The 20,477-nt window shown below is 40.9% G+C and overlaps 1 protein-coding gene across 3 annotated transcripts in view; it reads left to right on the top strand.

Moving 5' to 3' along the window:
• inaD (inactivation no afterpotential D) overlaps positions 1 to 20,477 on the top strand; it is a 2,962,486-nt gene that overhangs the window by 652,710 nt on the left and 2,289,299 nt on the right. For all 3 annotated transcript variants that reach the window (XM_043429353.1, XM_043429354.1, XM_043429355.1), the window contains one exon: positions 3,863 to 4,033. In XM_043429353.1, coding sequence (XP_043285288.1) covers positions 3,863 to 4,033 — 171 coding nt within the window. The remainder of the gene's footprint in view (positions 1 to 3,862; positions 4,034 to 20,477) is intronic.

The following is a 20,477-nucleotide window of genomic DNA, read 5'->3' as shown; positions in this document are numbered from 1 at the left end:
GTATTTCTATTTCCTCATATTGATGTCAATAAATTGGAAAATTCATAACAAAAAGTTTTCATGATTGCTTGTTTACAAACACGAGTTTTAAAAAATCTTTGGGCCATGTAAATACATAGATATTCACTTGAATTGTTGCATGATGAATTTGGAAATTCATTTCAATAAGTCATTGGTTACTTATTTTTCGTGATATCAAAATTTGTATCTTCCAAATGCAATGAACACATCTTAAGTTTGACAACATGATGAAGCGACACGTATATTGAGTATTTCCAGACCATGTTTACGATTGACATTATGGATTAAAAAATTCATGTGTGTGAGTCTACGCCTGATCATTTCTGGATGTGATCAAATATTTTGTCTGTGTATAACCATGGAGACATACTAAATTACACTATTTGATTTACTTCAACATGCAGCGTATCTGTCTGTCACTTTTTACACTATTTGATTTACTTCAACATGCAGCGTATCTGTCACTTTATTTATTGAATATGCCATAATAAGTTTCAAAAATGTGGTTCGGGTAATTTTAAAGTTTTTTGCCCCATAGCACCAAAGTTTGTATTACTGGTACGCAGCGAATACCTATGAACTTTGATATTCCTGCGAAGCGGTAGGTGTGCCAATCTTTTCACTTTTTGGTTCCAACTGTAATATATGAATGAGATACATGAAACAATTATGCGTTCTGTTCACTTTCAAGTGCGCTGTCTTTTTTCCTTTTAGATTTGGCATAATAAATTTTATGAATCGGTGGTAATTTTTTCTGTCTGTACCAAAATTTAGATGAATAAATCGCAGCAAATACTTGCAAATTTGGAAAATTCTGTGTATTGACATGCATGCCAGGTATTAGTACTTCCTTTTTTTGATTATGGAATATGGATATCTACAAATAATAAAAATTATACATGAATTATAGGATTTGGAAATGGATTATAAATAATAATCAATAATAAAAAATAATGATGAATGATACAAAAAGTCAGCGATGGCCTGTTTATGAATGGCATAAGAAGTTATGTTTTCAAAATGCAATGCTCATATTAAAAAGTAAGCAATTCTGTTGGTCTTGACGCACTTCATACTTTTTCTTTTGTCCGGTTGAACCTTGGTGGCTACATGCAGAGTTTGAAAATTTTGTGCATCGACGTAGGTGCGTCAACTTTCTATCTCTGGGAATGATAATACGAATGGAAAAGATTGCTTCAAAAAGTCCTTGGAAGCACGTTTTTTAATGAAATAAAAATAACTAGCATTAGAATTCATTAAACATATGTGAAAATTGCGAATTCTGGTGGACTTGGTGAACATTATATATATTTTTTTCTTTCTCCTTCTGTCAAATTTGAAGGAAAATCAATCCAAAAATTCGTTTCATTGAAAAATCTTCATGTTTTCTTTATTCACAATGATTTCATCAAAACAGATGAAAACAAAATTTATAAATGAAGGGGGAAAATTCCACAATGATACAAAATATTGAAAAACCTTACGGAATATGATTTTAATCCCACAAAATTATAGACACGTTCGAAATGGTTGAAAAATTGAGGATATCACTTCAAACATTCGAAGAATATCAAACTGTTATAAATTGTACAAAACTTAAAGAAAATCATTGGAGAAAGGAGAATTATTTTTAAATATCACAATAGAAACATTGGAGAACTTGAGAAAATCTTATTTAAGAATATTTTTTGTGGTTTAGAACTACCACAGAAAAAAGATTTGATATCAAGCCGTAAAAATCCTTTCTCGGAGAAAAAAAAATTTGGACAATTACATTGATGATCGCTCGTTTTCGCATTATACCACAAAAAATGTAAACAAAACTTCTTAAATCACACAACAAAAATGATTTCGAACCGTAAGAAAATATCAAATATATTACAATCCTACAGCATTAGTGTATAATGTTCTTCACTAGTATACTGATTGTGCGGTATCAGTCTTTTTTCAACGAATCAGATGTTACAAGCCAAAATCATATCTCGGCCTCCACCCCGCTTTCCACCGTGCTCTTGGGTTCCTAATTGACAAAACATATTAGAGTACAAGGAAAAAAATCGCTGAAGTCCAACAACAGACCTGTGACGAAATATTTCCAGTACAATTTTGACGAAAAATAGGTCTTTTTTCGTGAAAACCAACGTTATAAGCCGAAAATTATATCTCGGCCTCCAACCCGCTTTCCACCATGCTCTTTGGTTCTTAATTGACAAAACATATTAGAATACAAGGAAAAAAATCGCCAAAGTAGCACAATTTTGACGAAAAATAGGTCGTTTTTCGTGGAAACCAACGTTATAAGCAGTAAATCGTAAATAATTCATAGCAATTTAAATTAAAATTATATATTCATTAAAACATAAATAAGGAACTTTCGAGAAAAAAGACGTGATATCAAACCATAAACTTCCCCTAGGGAAAAAAAGGTTGGGACAAGTACATTGATGGTATCGTGTTTGCTGATAATTCCATCCATAAAAAAAAACTTGGAAATCGATGCCTCATTCTTCTTATTTGATTCGAACAGCTAAATCAATTGAAAAAAATTCCATCTAATTTACGTGCAGCATTAAAATTTATTATATCAATTCGAGGCCAAGTATTTTCTAATGAATTGAAAAAAGTTACCACTTGAGTTACGTGCAGCACTAAAATTTATGATATCAATCAGTGGACAAGTATTTTATTAGTAACTCCAAATTTTGACATTATTAAATTGTTCTAAGAAGCTTTTAAATCCAAAAAAAATCACATGAAAGCTAGTCATTCGTTACTCTATGGTAGCAAAGACTTATAAGAAAATCGATTTTTCTCAGACTTTCAGGATCCTTGGTATTATTCACAAAATTCAACGTCGATTGGATCGATACAAATTATGTTTAAATAAGTGTTAAAAGTACTTGTCCGGCCCATCACTATTCATTCAATAAAAAATCAATCATAAAAAAACGAAATTGTATGGCAGAATCTGGTTAAAAATTTGTTGAAATGCGATTCATTATTAGTTTAATGCTTTTAATAATAGTATAGGTTAGTTCTTATTCCGTATGGAATTCGTTCGCTGGAAGAATAAGTAGGAAGTAAAAATTGACATCATTGAATATAAACTGGAGAGTTATTTTGGAAGCTTGAACATATATATTATGTACAATTTGTTTCATTTATCGATGCAGAATAAAATCCCTCGTATATTGCGGAATAATTTGTTTCCGTTTTTTATTGAATTAGTGCAACTAAGTAAAAATTACTTGAAGATAATTCTCTCAATTCCCTCTGCATGAATACTTGTGACTTGTGAACCATCAGTTCTAGACAAGCCCTGATTTTTATTTGGATAAACAAATTAAACGGAAAGTGATGGGCCGGACAAGTACTTTTAACACTTATTTAAACATAATTTGTATCGATCCAATCGACGTTGAATTTTGTGAATAATACCAAGGATCCTGAAAGTCTGAGAAAAATCGATTTTCTTATAAGTCTTTGCTACCATAGAGTAACGAATGACTAGCTTTCATGTGATTTTTTTTGGATTTAAAAGCTTCTTAGAACAATTTAATAATGTCAAAATTTGGAGTTACTAATAAAATACTTGTCCACTGATTGATATCATAAATTTTAGTGCTGCACGTAACTCAAGTGGTAACTTTTTTCAATTCATTAGAAAATACTTGGCCTCGAATTGATATAATAAATTTTAATGCTGCACGTAAATTAGATGGAATTTTTTTCAATTGATTTAGCTGTTCGAATCAAATAAGAAGAATGAGGCATCGATTTCCAAGTTTTTTTTTATGGATGGAATCATATTATTATTGATGCAAAAAATATATCATTACAGGGTCCTGAAAATTACAGTACCATACGGAATCGGCGAAGGTCAAAAACATCTGGTCACCAACAACTGCAAGAAACACATTCAATGCAAATTTATGACACAACAAATTCATCCACAATATCAATTAATCAAGCACAATTGATGACTAATCCCGAAATTCCAGAAGTAATTCAAGTAAGTGAAAGATAACTTCACATTAATTTTATTTATTAAGATATAATTTGATTCATCCCGACTAAAAATATGAAACTAATGAACAAAATTATGAGCCACACTCAAGGATTTATAGTAATTCAAAAAATGCAAATTTATAAAAGCGGGGAAAGAAATCGAACAAGTACATTAATGGTCTCTTGTTTCCAGATGGTATCACGAAAATCGTGAAGAATCTAGAAACGTTTCTTAAATACATTTTAACAACGTTGGCACATAATTTTAAATTTATTCTGGATGAGAAACAACTAACCCAATAAAAATGTGAATAGGTAATAAAGAAACCTAAGTGAGTCGACCTCTTTGATTTTGATCTAATTTATACATGTCGTAGCCCATCGAAAATTGAGAGACACGTATTTTCTGATGATGTGCCTCGAAGATGAGCACATCACGGGGTGGTTTCTCAGTTTTGCATAGAAGCGCTTGATGTATTCGAATGAAACCCACGCTAAAATATTTTCATTGATTAATCATGAAAAACGCACTGCAGACTTTTAAGGGGTAAGGGTATTTAAGGGGTGAACAACTCTGAATTCGAAAATTTTATTTTGTACCATAGTAGTAAGGCTATACCAGTTCTGGACCAAATGGCGGCACGGGGGGAGCGGTGTGGGGGGGAGCCCCTTGCTATGCTTTAGAGCCTACTACCCGGTGAGGGGGGAGCGGTATACGGGGAAGAGAGAGTGTGAGAGAGATGGAATGAACCGAAGAAAAATTGTGTGCGCGCGCGCGCGCGCGCGCGCGCGTGTGTGTGTGTGTGTGTGTGTGTGTGTGTGTGTGTGTGTGTGTGTGTGTGTGTGTGTGTTGAGATGAAAATATTTAGTTTAGAATACCATGAGGGAGAGGGGAGAGAGAGCAATTGATGAGAGAGATGGAATTATTGTGTCTTTTGAAAAAAGAAAAAGAGATAGAGCTGATGGTGAGTATGAGAGAGATGTAATTACTTCTTTCAAAATTTTTGTGTCCCACGTCTTCTCCAAACTGAGGAATGCGTAGGGTCGTATGCAGATAAGGAAGAGGGGCACAACGAAGGGTCTGCAGCTCAAGAGAGAGCTGAGAGACATGGAATGAACAGCAATTGACGAGTATGAGAGAGATGGAATGACTTCTGTAAAAAATTATTGTGTGTGTCTAGCGCCTTCACGCAGCCCTTTGAAAAAAGAAGGAGAGATAGAGCCGATGGTGAGTATGAGAGAGATAGAATGAACGTAAGAAAAATTGTGTATATGTGTGACATTCAGTTAATTTGGAATACCATTGGTTTCTCATCGCCGAAGGAGAGAGCGAGAGAGAGATATCAGATAGTTGCTGAGTGTGCGAGATGGGTGGTTTAGGATGAAATCGAATTTACTCATCTAGATTGAATTTATCGTATATTTTACAAAAAAACGAATTCTATAAAAAGTGCATTTGCGTTTTATCCATAATGCCTGCTTTCTGATTGATGTTGGTTCTGTAACACATCAAAGTAAAAGCTTCAATAAGAATTTCAAATTTATGTAAAATCTTTCTCATTGATGAGGTACTTACTCAATCTAGATCACAGTCTGGACAGACATTCTACGTCACCAACTCGTAGAGACGAGTCCTACAGTCCTGACAACTCGTTGCAGATGCAGTATTCCAACACTCTGTTCTATGCTTTCGCACCGTTATTAGCTTCTTGAACATTTCACCTCCTACCCCGAGAACACAGATACCACACAATTTTTTGGCACGTTCGGTGCGGTAATATACCGAGACAATGCACACTCTCGAGTTTTCACTCAAATTCTGTTTTTCTTCTTCAGTGAATGTACACCACACTTTTTCGTATACGTGATGTGTTGAATCACATTCACTCACCGTAACCACGGATTCGTTTTGCGACATTGTTTTCTTTTTCTTCAAACGAGAAAAAGTAATCGAAGGGAGCGAACTCTCAAGCATAAATGACTGGGCTCGGGAAAAAACTCTCGTCCCAAATTTGATGTTGCATTTTCACACTCATCCCTTCTCTCCAAGTTTTTCCCAAAAACGCACTTTTCTCATCATATTCAAAGATGGCCCGAGCAGCAAAAAATTATCTCTACGAGCCATGTGCAACGTTAAAATCTACTCTCACGCTTTGTTACGGACAAACGCCCCGAGTTGAAACAATTTATAATCTGGGATGCTGGATTGAACTCAAAAACTCTGAGAAATCCTTTTTCCTTCCATCTAGGAAAAAAGTTTCTCCCTTCCGTATTTAAATCTAGATAACAAAAACGACTTCCGTCGATGCTCCCGAAGTCATTTTCTACGAATTCTGAGTGCAGAATCAGTTTCCGCAGGTCCAGCTACCCCGGAATGAAAAAAAAATATGTTGAAATAGCTCATATAGTTGCTGAGATAACCCAATGTGAGTTTACATGGCTAGCGCCGAGCGCGATTCTATTACTATACAGGGTGTCCCATTTTAATCTTGCACCTGACTTTTCTCGGAAAATATTGCTCGGATCAAATATTGTGTGGAACAAAACTTTTAGGGGTTGAAGGGGGACGTTTGATAAAAATTGGTTTGTGGATACAAAATTCAAAATGGCGATGCTAGAATGGCCGACATGTTTTTTTCGAATGGAAACATAACTTTTTTTCATCACCAAAAAATTTTTCAGCGCAAAACCAACAACTTTTGTTGGAAAAATTTTTTGATTAACCCTAGAACGTATGACTGGGGTGTGAGCACACCCCACGCGAACTTCAAACTACGCTCCCATCCTAACAAGCGACATTATCGACTGATTATCGACGGATTTTTTTATATATAAATTCAATTGAAATTAGTTTTATCGTACATCATTCTTTTCGTTATAAAAAAACGAAGAAAATGGTGTAGGATAAAGTCAGTTTAGTATCGTAGGACCGGATTTATAAGCAGAAAAAGAGTGGGGTGCGGTCAAACCCCGGCCATGAGGTTGAGGATATGAAAAAAGGCACATGAGGTGTAGGGTTAAGTTCATATTTTTTAAGTGAGAACATCATTTTTAACTATTTTAGAGGTATCCAGGATGCACCGCGAAGAGATCTTTAACGTACCAAGTGCAAGTGCGTTTGCGTGTGCGTCTGCATATGCGTGCATACGTGGCGGTGCATGTGTGTGTGTTTTTTATTTTCATTTTATTTTTCAACTTTTTTTAAAAAGAGGGGAATGCAATGCCTTTATGCCCATAGGTACGAGCTCACAAGAATTAGGTCTCTGCGGTTCGTCACTACCGCAGTATTTTCGGACTCCAAACCCTCCTTGTGAATGTACTCTGATCCCTCCCTAGAGATGTTCAAAGATCCCTCCATTCATGTTTAAACATGCCTGAACTCTTCTCTCAAAACCATCAACTGTGCGTAGGAGAACATCTCTCGGGATCGCACGGCAGGCAGCTCTTATCCGCTCCTTCATGTTCTCTCGTGTTGTTGGAGCTTGACGGTAGACAGCGTCTTTTAAGTACCCCCACAAAAAAAAATCAGGAGACGTAAGATCTGGTGACCTTGGAGGCCAATTTACAGGACCGTCTTGACCAATCCACCGTTGACCAAATGTTGTATCCAGATGATTTCGAACAACGTGAGTCCAGTGAGCGGGTGCACCATCTTGCTGAAACCACATCTGTTGACGTGTTTCTAAATCCAGATCTTCTAGCAAAAGAGGCAGTTCATTTTGTAGAAAATCAAGGTAATGGACGAAGTTCACATTTCCTTCGAAAAAATGGGGACCTATTAATTGCCCGTTCACAATACCACACCATACGTTCAAACTCCATCGATGTTGGTGATCGATCTGTCTCAACCAATGTGGATTCTGATCAGACCAATACCGAAAGTTCCATCGGTTCACTTGACCACGGTTGTTGAAAGTGGATTCATCACTGAACACAACGTATCGAAAAAAGTCCCTGGATCGCTCGATTTGTCTCAACGCCCACCGACAAAACGCCACCCTTCGCAACGGATCTGGATTAGGAGTGTCTTGGTGGAATTGTAGTCGATACGGGTGAAGTTTCGCACCTCTCAATACACGGTGCACTGTCGATTTGGGAAACCCCAGTCGTTCCAAGATCACTTTGGCACTCAAATGAGGATCAATTGCTATCATGGCTAAAATAGCCATGTTTCGGGCTTCATGCAATCCACCAAAATTATTGACGTTTGGGAAATGTCGACAGTGGCGGATCATCAGACCTGCCCTCGCTCGCTCCTCAAGGGTTCGGATTGTCTGCCGTGATGGGTGACGACGATCAGGATATTCACGTCGATACAAATTTTCAGCTCGGAAGTAATTGCCCCGACACCTCCCTAAAATAAGGAGCATATCAACGATTTCGTTGGGACTGAAATCAGCCATTGTTGCTAATTTTCAGAATTTTCCTCTAATTTAAGAACTTTTAAAAATTTCGAGAATCAAGAATTTTTCTCTGATTTCAGAACCTTTACAAATTTTCGATTTCGTCTCTTGCTAATGGCTGCGGAGTCAGAAGATAAACGTTTCAATTAATTTTTTATTCGTGGGCGATCACAATGACTTCTAAAATAAAAAATTCTTCTCTGATTTACAACTCAAAAGTAGGCGTAAGTCTCACTTACGTGAACTTATCTTCAAGCGTAAGCCTCGCTTGCGTGTACTTATCTTTAAGCGTAAGCCTCGCTTACGATTAAAGGTAAGTTCACTTTGTAAGAGATTAAAGAAAACATCATTGGTAGTACTGACGTATTCTGACTTTGCGTAGTTCTCTTACTTTAGAGTTTTAAATCAGAGAAGAATTTTTTATTTTAGAAGTCATTGTGATCGCCCACGGATGAAAAATTGATTGAAACGTTTATCTTCTGACTCCGCAGCCATTAGCAAGAGACGAAATCGAAAATTTATAAAGGTTCTGAAATCAGAGAAAAATTCTTGATTCTCGAAATTTTTAAAAGTTCTTAAATTAGAGGAAAATTCTGAAAATTAGCAACAATGGCTGATTTCAGTCCCAACGAAATCGTTGATATGCTCCTCACACGCAAACGCACTTGCACTTGGTACGTTAAAGATCTCTTCGCGGTACATCCTGGATACCTCTAAAATAGTTGAAAATGATGTTCTCACTTAAAAAATATGAACTTAATCCAAAAATTTTTCCAACAAAAGTTGTTGGTTTTGCGCTGAAAAATTTGTTGGTGATGAAAAAAAGTTATGTTTCCATTCGAAAAAAACATGTCGGCCATTCTAGCGCCGCCATTTTGAATTTTGTATCCACAAACCAATTTTTATCAAACGTCCCCCTTCAACCCCTAAAAGTTTTGTTCCACACAATATTTAATCCGAGCAATATTTTCCGCGAAAAGTCAGGTGTAAGATTAAAATGGGACACCCTGTATATATTCAATTTAAAAAAAAAAAAATAAAAATTTATATTTAAAAACTCACCAGGGGGACGCGTGTGGTTCTCTCTCTCTCTCCCGATCCAATCTCTGCTCCACGACGTTGTCTCGCGCACCATAGTTTTTACACACACACGCGCGCGCGCGCGCGCACACACACACACACACACACACACACACACACACACGTCTTCGGCCCCTTCGTCGTAGCCGTGATAGCCGTCGGGTACTGGCAGCTCGTTCACGAGTACACCCCCGAGATCCCGGCCGTCCTCAGCAAACAGCTGGATGCTCAGGGGGTGTCGTGTAGGAGGGCTCATGACGATAGCCGTAAGAGGCCCCGCGCACAGCGCTTCCATCTCATGGATGGCATAATGAAAAGCCTCTAAGTAGGCGAGGCTGTGGAGGGAGCACTCTATCACGAGCGCTGGTATCGCCTCTAATGCCGGTGAGTGGTGGTAGAGACAGTTTAGATCGTAAAATTCACTGTCACCATGATCCACCAGATATACCTCGACATAATCACCGCTATCACGGTACACGATTTCCCCACGGTACGTAATACGCGAGCCCCGCAGCACCACCACACAGCTCACGCCCGGCGTCGCCTCCTCGCTTTGGATGGGCTGGCCCAACCTCCTATCTATAAACTCGCTATACATTAAATCCACCACGTGGAGATACAATTGTTCTAGAGCGTCGGTACGCACGTACAGGGACGCAACGCTCAACAACCGTATGACGCGGCACGTAAATGAACGACACAGAAATTCATAATAGCGGTAACATGGATACATTTTGAAGCAAAAAAAGAAAAAACTTGTAGAGGGACAGAATATAAGTGTGACCGGGACGAGATGCTCGCGCACGTTTCGATTGAAGACTGATTGGAGAAGAGTCTAAGACGTTTATGCAAATACGTGCTTATGATGAGCATATCATTGCAGGGGTAAAAGACGGACAGGAGGAGTGTAAAAACAGCTAACACCTCGGCTCGGTGCAGCCGCCCTCGTATATGGGGCAAAGGATTCACACGTGCGTATAGCCTCTCGCTCGCTCTCACGCTTAGATAAGACCGTTCGCGAGGAGCGATGCCTCGCGAGAGCTTGAGGTATTCGCAGCTTCATCAAAACTGCACGTGGTTGCAATCTCGACGACGTACACCCTCTTACGGGTGGGGCTCAAAAGTTCGAACGCCTAAAATAGCGAACAGGCATTCTGTATATCTATATATGCATATATAGATATACAGAATGCCTGTTCGCTATTCTAGGCCTTCTAACTTTTGAGCCCCACCCCCTCTTACTGGCTCTCGTGCTAGCATATGCGTTAACGTATACGCTCTCGCTCGCTCTCTCTTGAGATGCGATACCTTGCGCTCACCGTGCACGACCACTGTCTCTAAGCAGGCAGGGGAGTACGTCATCGTGCCATTGACCTTGAGTGTTAGCATAGCCAAGGTATTCGCAGCGGCATCAAAATTTCGCGTGGCTGCAGCACCGATGACGTATGCCCTCACACACAAGTTACCATCACACACACACACACACACACACACACACACACACACACACACACACACACACACACACACACACACACACACACACACACACACACACACACACACACACACACACACACACACACACACACACACACACACACACACACACACACACACACACACACACACACACACACACACACACACACACACACACACACACACACACACACACACACACACACACACACACACACACACACACACACACACACACACACACAATTTTTCTTCCGTTCATTCGATCTCTCTCATACTCACCTCTCTCTCCCTCTCCTGACACTTCGCTGCCCCCCCCTCCCTCTGCCGCACACCCGGCCCTTCCCCGTATACCCGTATACCGCTCCCCCCTCACCGGGTAGTAGGCTCTAAAGCATAGCGAGGGGCTCCCCCGCACACCGCTCCCCCCTCGCCACCATTTGGTCCAGAACTGGTATAGCCTTACTACTTACCATGAAAACTATTCTTCCCATTCAAACGGAATCAACTGTATTTTGTAGAGGTCAGAGAATTAGTCGACGTGTGTTTCAAGGTTTTTTGGAAAATCGATTTTAAGGGAGAAAATTATTCTTTTTATCGTAGCACCTTATATTATTAGTCAAACTTTTTTTCTCAATTATCAAGAGACTCGGCAGAGTCTCAGGACAAGTACATTGACAGCTCTGTCGTCTGCTTGCCTGAGGCTCTCGCCGAAACTATCTTTTCTCTGAATAAAATGATTCGCGATGGTGGGGGTAAAACTGACATGTCATTTTCTAAAATTGAAGAGCTCAAGAGATGTTTTGGAAAGCGAAAAGTAGTTTGGAGACTTATTTTCGAAATCCCTTTCGAATGAGCCTGAAACGAACACGATCAGTAGGGTAATTGCTGTGAAAAAACTTTGCACAGGCTCAAGATTATGGAAAAGTTACTATCACATTTAGAAATTTGACGTGTCTGTATATAATACCATTAAAGGCCTCATGTCCCTGGGGCTAACTTCGCGGCGGTGTCGTGGACTGACGTCACATGCCAGCAGCTCCACCTCGTCGCTATAAAGTGAAACGTAACGCCCGCGGAGCGGCCCTAACCCGCTTGAACTCTCGAATACTACGCGAACTCAAAACATCGCGGAGCGATGGACAGGCGTGCGTCCCAACCGGCGGCCATCTTGGTTACTGGCACAAAGGCCCGAGCGAGCCGGCGGGCAACGCTCTGAACAGCGCCACTTGACGAGAAATCAAACTAAAATTGTAATCTTTCATTTTTATTGTTTTCAATCTTTTTATTGATCAATTTGAGCGTAACTAGGCTTAAATTAATGAGAAAAATGGCCACGATTAAAGAAAATTAATGAAAAGATTAAAGCTTGTAGAAAATTTGTATAATTTCGATTAAAGCGAGACGCGTGCTTACGGCGCATACGCGAGGGAAAGTGTTCATGGGCTATAGGAACCCAAACGTGACTATTTTCAATTATCCGAATAAAATCAATTGAAACGAGATTAAATGAAATAATAAAGTAAAAGGGATCAGAAAATTAAATAATAACAATTGTTATCACGTTTTGATCATTTCAATGGAATATTAAGCTGAAAATTATTAAACGCGGAATTCGGCGTATCGGGCAAAATAGTGATCAGCCAATAGCAAGGCGCGAGTCAGGGCAGCGAGCCAATAGAGAAGCCCGTTACAAAAGAATGCTCAGAACACGTCCGAAATAGGGAAATTCGGCGTTTGAGAGCTTTTAGAGTGGGGAACGGGGTAAAAGAGTCGAGGCACGGCTCATTCGGCAGGCAGTTCACCCTACCGCTAGAACCAACTCGGATCTCCTAGAAGAACTAGACCTGACTCAAATAGAAAAATACACTCTATTCTAGTGCAACCTAAAAATTCTTTCGCCTATTTTTTTGTTTAGATGCCTGGGTTATTAGTGAGACTCGGCGACGTATCGAGCCCGTTGTCTGGGGTTCACATCCTAACCTGTCTGTGTCTTTGAACATTGGCGCCATTCGGCGACATTTGAGGCCTGTGATCAAGCACAAACTTTCCACCTATCATTTTTGGGTTTATTGAGAATAGAGGCGATAAATACTTGATTTTATGATTTATTTTTATTAAATTCAAGATTGTTTTGTAATTTATCCGATTTGCTTGGGTTAAACGAACTACTTAGGATAAGAATCAATCAATTGAACATCTCCAAAATTCGTTAGCCATTTGGGCCATTGTACCACACCAAAGTCGAATCAAATCACTTAACAAATTATAATGAAATAAAAACGAATAAAAAAGCGAATAAAAGCATTAATTCAAGAGGCTGTGGTAAGACTAGAGTTTGTACAGCATCAAAGCGATCAAAAATTGAAAAAATTGTAAAAAGAAAAACGTACAGCACTCTTGAGTTAACAGGAAGGGTAAAAATCCAGGCTCAAGCGGTTAGGAATCCAGGACATCGGTTGTCAATCATTAAAATTGTGAATTACATTTTTGTACTGAAAAAATCTCATGCAAAGCGTGCAGGAAAGGAAATGGAATAAGCAGAGGCACAATAAACCATAAAGCGTTCCTTATTGTACTGTGACCAATTTTTCTTATGCAAAAACTTTTATCCAAGGCCACAAAGGTCCCTGTCTCTCTCTTTCGTCGATTTATTTCGATGATCAAGATCCCGTGGGCGCCAGTCGCAAAGCGACTCGACGAGGAGAGAGAAAAGGATAGTTGACCGGCTTCGTTCAGCGGGAAGAGGGCGGGATTATCCCGAGAAGAAAGAATTTGAACAACGTCACGAAATTTCAGATAATAGGTGTAACAATATTTATTTGATTAATAGTAATTTATTGCAACGACGCAGAATGAAACTTTCGAGCGCAAACTAATCGAACCTACGAAAATAACAATATTTTTGTACGGGAAAAATCAAACCGAATACTATTACGGGAGGGAGAAACCGTGGAACTAACACGCGCACAACACACACATTACCGGTCAAGACCTACGTCCTTTACACTCTAAAACGAGCCCGTTTTTCTTATTTATTTCGTCCCGGGACTACTCGTGAACGAAATGTTTAAAATCATATCATTAATTTTATAAAATACCGGGAACCCGCTAGTCGGTGTCCAGGCCGGACTAAGATGTCGATTCGCGAGCCGTTTACTCTTGACCGCACGCTCTCTCTCACTCTCACTCTATTCCACTCTGTTCCACGATTTTTCGCTCACGTATTACCGAAAACTTCAACAATTAAAAACCAAAACACGAAAGATGAGATTTCCGCTAACGACCACGATGCGAAATTTTATCCGGGAAATTTTCTACGGCCTGTACAACGAGAGCCGAGAACGCACGTGATAAAACTCGAAATCTCCCACGGGAGAATAAATTTCACACTTTGAGGCAACCGTAGCCGCGACCGAATATATTGTTTCGGGATCGAATATTCTAATTCATTTCAAATAAACTGAACGAACCGCGGAAGTAAATAGCCAAGAAAACGACTGACCCACTGATCAGATACGGGAAGCGAAAGAAGAGAACTTACGGTTTCCTTGATTTTACTACGTCCGTTCCGTTGAACACCCAGCGAAAATCTAACGAGCGTGGACAGGGCAGCGTAACTGCTTCTCCCTTCCATTCCCCCTTGCCGCTCTCGATACTTCCAAAAATGATCGACAGGTTCGCCGCGATGTCATGCAAGCATAAGACAGGGTCCCGAGTTATAGCCATTCGGCGGGAAGTTTCTCGTTCGAACCCCTAGCTTGCGACTGAATATTTTCGGTGATAATTTGCATTTTAAATTCGATGATAATTTGTGGGATCCTATTACACGGAATCCCACACGATGCGTTATAAATCGAAGAAGGGATGGTAACATTCTTTTACGACAAGAGTATGTGATTTTCGATGTTTTTCTCCCGGTATGAACTTCGCGTGGCGACGGAGAGACGAAGCCAACGATGGAAAACGAAGTTTTCGTAGCTCTCCTAAATCCTCGCTTTGTTCCCGTGGTTTTCTTGTCATTATAGCGAATCGATGGAAGTACGAGCCCTGCTCAAGGTGCGCTGTCGTGAGGATGTCAACTCCTTCTTTCTCACTCCTCCTTTTGACTCTCGAAAGAATTGAACCAGTGAAATTGTTCTCGTTCTTCCCGCTTCCCGATGTAGCCACCCTCCTGTTCGCTCCCTCCTTCCCGGTTTATCTCGTCGCATGTAACAAAACAATATTTTCGATCGCGACGTCAAATCAATTCAAACAAATTTCGTTACGACCAATCTTACGAGATCGCTGTGTGGCCGAGGTGTTAAACGGGAGGGACCCTTGCGCCTTTCACGCACTTATTCGTCATTCTTGTGACGATCACAAAAAAAAACATCGTCACAACTGCCCCCCTCTAAGACGCTGACCGACCCGGTCAGTGAGTCTTCTGGCATGAATTGATGAAGGAAAAGAAAATTTTTTTTTGTTTTCGTTACCACACGGCCACAGCTGTACCTCGCAGTAGTTATTACTAACGTCACAGACAAACAACAAAAAGAAACAAAACGATAGGAACGGGGACTCAACGAGGAAACGAACCAAGACGAAGATTTTGATTACCGAAATCTCGAATAAACACCTCCGCAATAAGAGAAGAAGAAAATAACCGAGCTTTCCATCCATTGTATCCTGCAACCCGGGTGACAAACTCAAAATAATAATGCATTTCAGGTTTATCTAGTAAATCTTGGGCCTTTCTTTTATTTTATATTCAGGACAAATTGACAAAACGAAAGGTAGTTTTAATGATGAATCTTTTCATCTCAACAAAACAAAAAAAAAAACTATCAACATGGTCCAAATTACTATTTTTGTCTCTGATATATAAAATTTAAATTTTTTTCTTTAAGTAACTTTAGTTAACGTGGGTAACGTGTTGGAGCCAAAGCTCCTCCTTCAATCAACCACCCTAGACGACAATTCGGGCAGGTGCTGAGCTTTACTCGGTCTCTACCGCAACCGTAGCAAAATATACGGGAGCTTTTAGGTTTCGGGCACACCGGACGTTTGTGGTCTTTTCCCCCACAGTTCCAGCACGCAAACGGGTCCCGAATTTCTGGACGAATCCCCTCCCCAGGGAATGAATCCATCAGTACGGTCTTAATACCCGATTTTCCGGTTTGAATGACAGCTATCGCTTCTTTCTCGACAACGGGGGAGAGTTCTTTTTCTGTCTCCGGCATTATCTCTGTCGCAACCTCGTTTTCTGGGGCCGCGTCTCCCGCTGCGTCTCTTGTCTCTAATAGTTCTTCGGCCCCTGGATCGGATGTGAGTTGGGCCTTCCCACCGGCTTTCGCTTCCACCTCATATAGTTCGTTTCCAAGCAGGTTTTGACGGGGTGAGCTCCATCTACGTTTCTGTTCATTATTTCGTTCATCTCGCAAGATTTTAGTCCATTCGTCCCGAATGTTCAGCATCCTTTGTTTGACCGCGTGATCTTCAAAACCTCCTTGAGACTCGATGCACTCTATGAGGTCTGTAAACTCCCGTACCATATCCCGGACGACTATCCACGACAGCGAAGACTGAGCCGGACGACGAGTTGTCACCTTGCCGAGTATACGGGCTAGCTGTAGCGTGAAGTTCTGGATATCACTCATCTCCAGGATCTAAAGGAGCAGGTGGTAACGAGCGGTAATAACGTTTTAAATCCTCTACCGCAACTTTCGGTACAATATTTCCGTCGGTATCAACCAACTCAACAACCACAGGTGACAAAATCTTATTTACGCGATAAGGCCCTTGATATCTTAAAGCAAGTTTAGCTGCGACATGCTGTGTAGAAGACGAAAGGATTCTTTGCCGTTTCAATACTTCATCTCCCACTTTAAAATAAATAACATGTCGGTGTTTATTGTATAGTCTAGCTTGTTTCTGATAAGCTTCTTCTAATTTATATCTTACGCGTTCCCGGAACTCTTCCAACTTACGCATGTGTTCCGACCAATCTTCGATAGGAAGAGGGAGAATTTCCTCTACCTGCCCCCTAGTACGTCTATAAAAGTTATGCGGTCTAGGTTCGTATCCAAGGTTTAAATAAGCGGGACTACAGCCTATTGCCGAATGCTGGGCGGTATTATACGCGAATTTGAAATCAGCTAAGTGTTCATCCCAGGCACGATGATCTTCATTCAGAAAAGAGACAATCATAGTCTTGAGGACTCGATTAACCCTTTCCACCGGGTTCGCTTGTGGATGGTACGGAGGGGTAGTGGTATGAAATATCCCATTATCTTGAGCCCATGTTTTCAAATTATGGTTTACGAATTCCGTCCCATTATCCGTGAGAATTACTTCGGGAGTACCGTAATTGGACGAAACAAATACGTGGAGTTTTTCTCGTATCGCTTTCCCAGTAGCCTGTCTCAGGGCCCAACATTCAATCCACTTGGAGAATAAATCCTGAACTACCAACACATAAGCAAAACCAGACCGACTTCGAGGAAACGGACCCATCATATCCGCTGCTATGACCAACCAAGGACGTTCGATCACTCGTCTACCCAACAAACCATTCGGTGGGGCCTGAACTACTTTAGCCCGTTGACAAACATCACACGTTTTGACATATCTAGCTACATCCCGGAAAAGTCTCGGCCAATAATATAGCGAAACTACACGGTTGAATGTTTTATCAATCCCCAAGTGTCCAGCTTGTGGTAGATCATGACATTCTCGAAGAACTTCTTCCCGATTAGCCTGAGGAATCACTAATTTCCACTCTAATTCCTCTTCGGTTTCATCAATTTCTCGTTTAACCCGACGACGGACATATAGTTGTTCTCCAACGATCCTCCAATCCGGATTGCGTTCAGGATGAGCCGACACCTCTAACCACCACTTCGAGTACCATTCGTCGTCCCTAAACGGCAATTGTGGGCCATTTTCGGCAAGACTTTCATCTCCAATTAAAGGTAGGACTATTGCGGGAAAATCGTCTTCAGAATTTTCTACTGGAACATTCGGTTTTTCCGTCTCGAACATCCTTGACAAAGCATCTGGGACATGATGAAGCGCCCCTTTACGGTGTTTTATTTCGAATTTATATTGCATCATTTGCAGAGCCCAGCGGGCAAGCCTACCCTGAGGATCTTTCAGCGATTGTAACCAACGTAAACTACCATGATCCGTAATTACCACAAAAGGATATCCTTCCAGATACCCTCGGAACTTCTTAATCGACCACAAAATAGCCAAACATTCCTGTTCTGTAACCGAATAATTGCGCTCTGCATCGTTCAAAGTGCGACTGGCATATGCAATGGGATGTTCTATCTCGTCCTCCGATTGAGTCAATACTGCACCTATGCCAAATGAACTCGCATCCGTCTGTAAAGTGAATGTTTTACTAAAATCGGGACGGGCAAGTGTTGGCGGATTAACAAGAGCTTCCTTTAGACGATCCATAGCCTCTTGTTGTTCCTTCCCCCACCTCCAAGAATATTTCTTCTTTAAAAGACGAGTGAGTGGTTCCGCTATAGTAGCAAATGAAGGGATAAATCGCCTATACCACGAAGCCATTCCCAGGAATCTCCTAAGTTGAGACACATTTATAGGTGCGGGATAGACGCGTATTGGCTCGGTTTTAGCTGGACTAACTTGTAATCCTTCCCGATTTATGACAAACCCTAAATATCTTACTTCTGAACAACAGAACTCGCATTTCTCTGGGTTAATTAGAAGGCCAGCCTCTCGGATTCGTTCCAAAACTTTCCGCAACCACGGTAGGTGTTCTTCAAATGTCTCCGTGAGTATGATTATATCATCCAGGTACGCGAAGGCGTGAGGCTCCATTTCCGGACCTATTAACTTATCCAACAACCTTTGAAATGTAGCCGGAGCGTTAGTTAAACCATAAGGCATTCTTTTAAATTGAAACAACCCTCTCCCCGGAACGGTAAAAGCAGTAATTTCCCGAGACGATAACTCGAGTGGAATTTGATGGAAAGCCTGACTAAGGTCGAGTGTAGAGATGTACCGGGCCAATCTTAACTTATCGAGAATATCATCAATATGTGGGAGTGGATACGCATCTTTTTTAGTGACATTATTAACTCGACGAAAATCAAGACAAAACCTGTAGGTATTATTTGGCTTTTTAACCATGACTATTGGGGTGCTCCAATCACTTTCTGAAGCCTCAATGACATCTGCCTCGAGCATACGGTCTACTTCCTTATAGATCGCGTCTCGTACAATGGGTGTCACGGGGTAATACCGTTGTTTAATCGGAGCATTGTTCCCCACATCTATTTTATGTTCGACTAAAGATGTTTTTCCCGGAACCATACTCATTAATGGGAGTTGTTGTGTTAAAAATGCATCTAACTGGGTAGATTGATCAGGCGAAAGATCCAAGAGAGCCGCACAAAGCTCTACGTTGTCCGCTTCACCCTCCGTTTCAAATGAATATTCAATTTCGGGATAACCGGTGAAATTCCAAACTCGACGACGATGGTCCACAACCATACCGATGTTATCTAAAGAATCCAGTCCCAATAATACTGGAATAGGGAGTTCGGGGAAAACTCGTGCAACTATCTTACAATTCCGGCCCTTAATCCCTACTGAGAAACTCAATTCTTCATCACAACCGATCTGTTCACCATTGGCTATCGTACTCATTCGTTTCGGCACTTTCTTACGAACAAAACCTAACTGAGCCGTTAACAAAACGCCTTCTGGACCAATAAAAGTGTGAGTGGCACCACTATCGACCATGGCTGGAAGGACATGACCTCGTATTTCCAACAACACAACTAATATCGGACGCGAATTACTACCTAGAGTAGGGCTACAAAAATCTGTTAGTGGTCGACGTTCTGTGGGACAAAAGAAGAGAGGGGCTAGGCATGAAGATATCGGAATCGCGATGGCCCCTATTGACGATCCCGAACAGGGTTTCCCGGACAGTTATGCTCTACTTTAGTTGTAACTCCCGGTTTTCCGCATTTATAACAATGGACTTTTGGAGGCCCCGTACAACCACGAGCTCGGTGACCGGGCTGTTGACAATTCCAACATAACTGAGCCGAAATATTTTCTTTTGATTTCTCATTCGAACGGGAAGTATTCCCTCCCGATCGTGAAGATGTTGATTTTGCCATACTCATCTTCGGGGTTGTTGTTGATCGGACAGGTGTTGAAGTGCTAAAAGCGGGAAGATCCGGGACAACACTCTCCCTTCGTTCGCCCATTATAGCAAAATTTACGGCTTTCTTATTGGTGGTATTGCTAGGGGGCCGATAGGCCAGATCCGGGAATAGGAACTTCTCCGGGGGTATAGGGTTCATGTCACCCGCATCATAACTCCGCTCTAACTCTACCGCGATACTCTCTAATTCATCTACTGTCTGAAGATTTTTCCGAAGGATCAGCAATCTCAGCCGCGTTATCAAATTATGGTGTGCGTAGCTCACCCGTTCATGTTCACCCATTGGAGGC

This window comes from Venturia canescens, chromosome 9 (genome assembly GCF_019457755.1).
Source record: "Venturia canescens isolate UGA chromosome 9, ASM1945775v1, whole genome shotgun sequence".
NCBI lineage: Eukaryota > Metazoa > Arthropoda > Insecta > Hymenoptera > Ichneumonidae > Venturia > Venturia canescens.
This window is presented reverse-complemented; position numbering and strand designations above follow the sequence as displayed.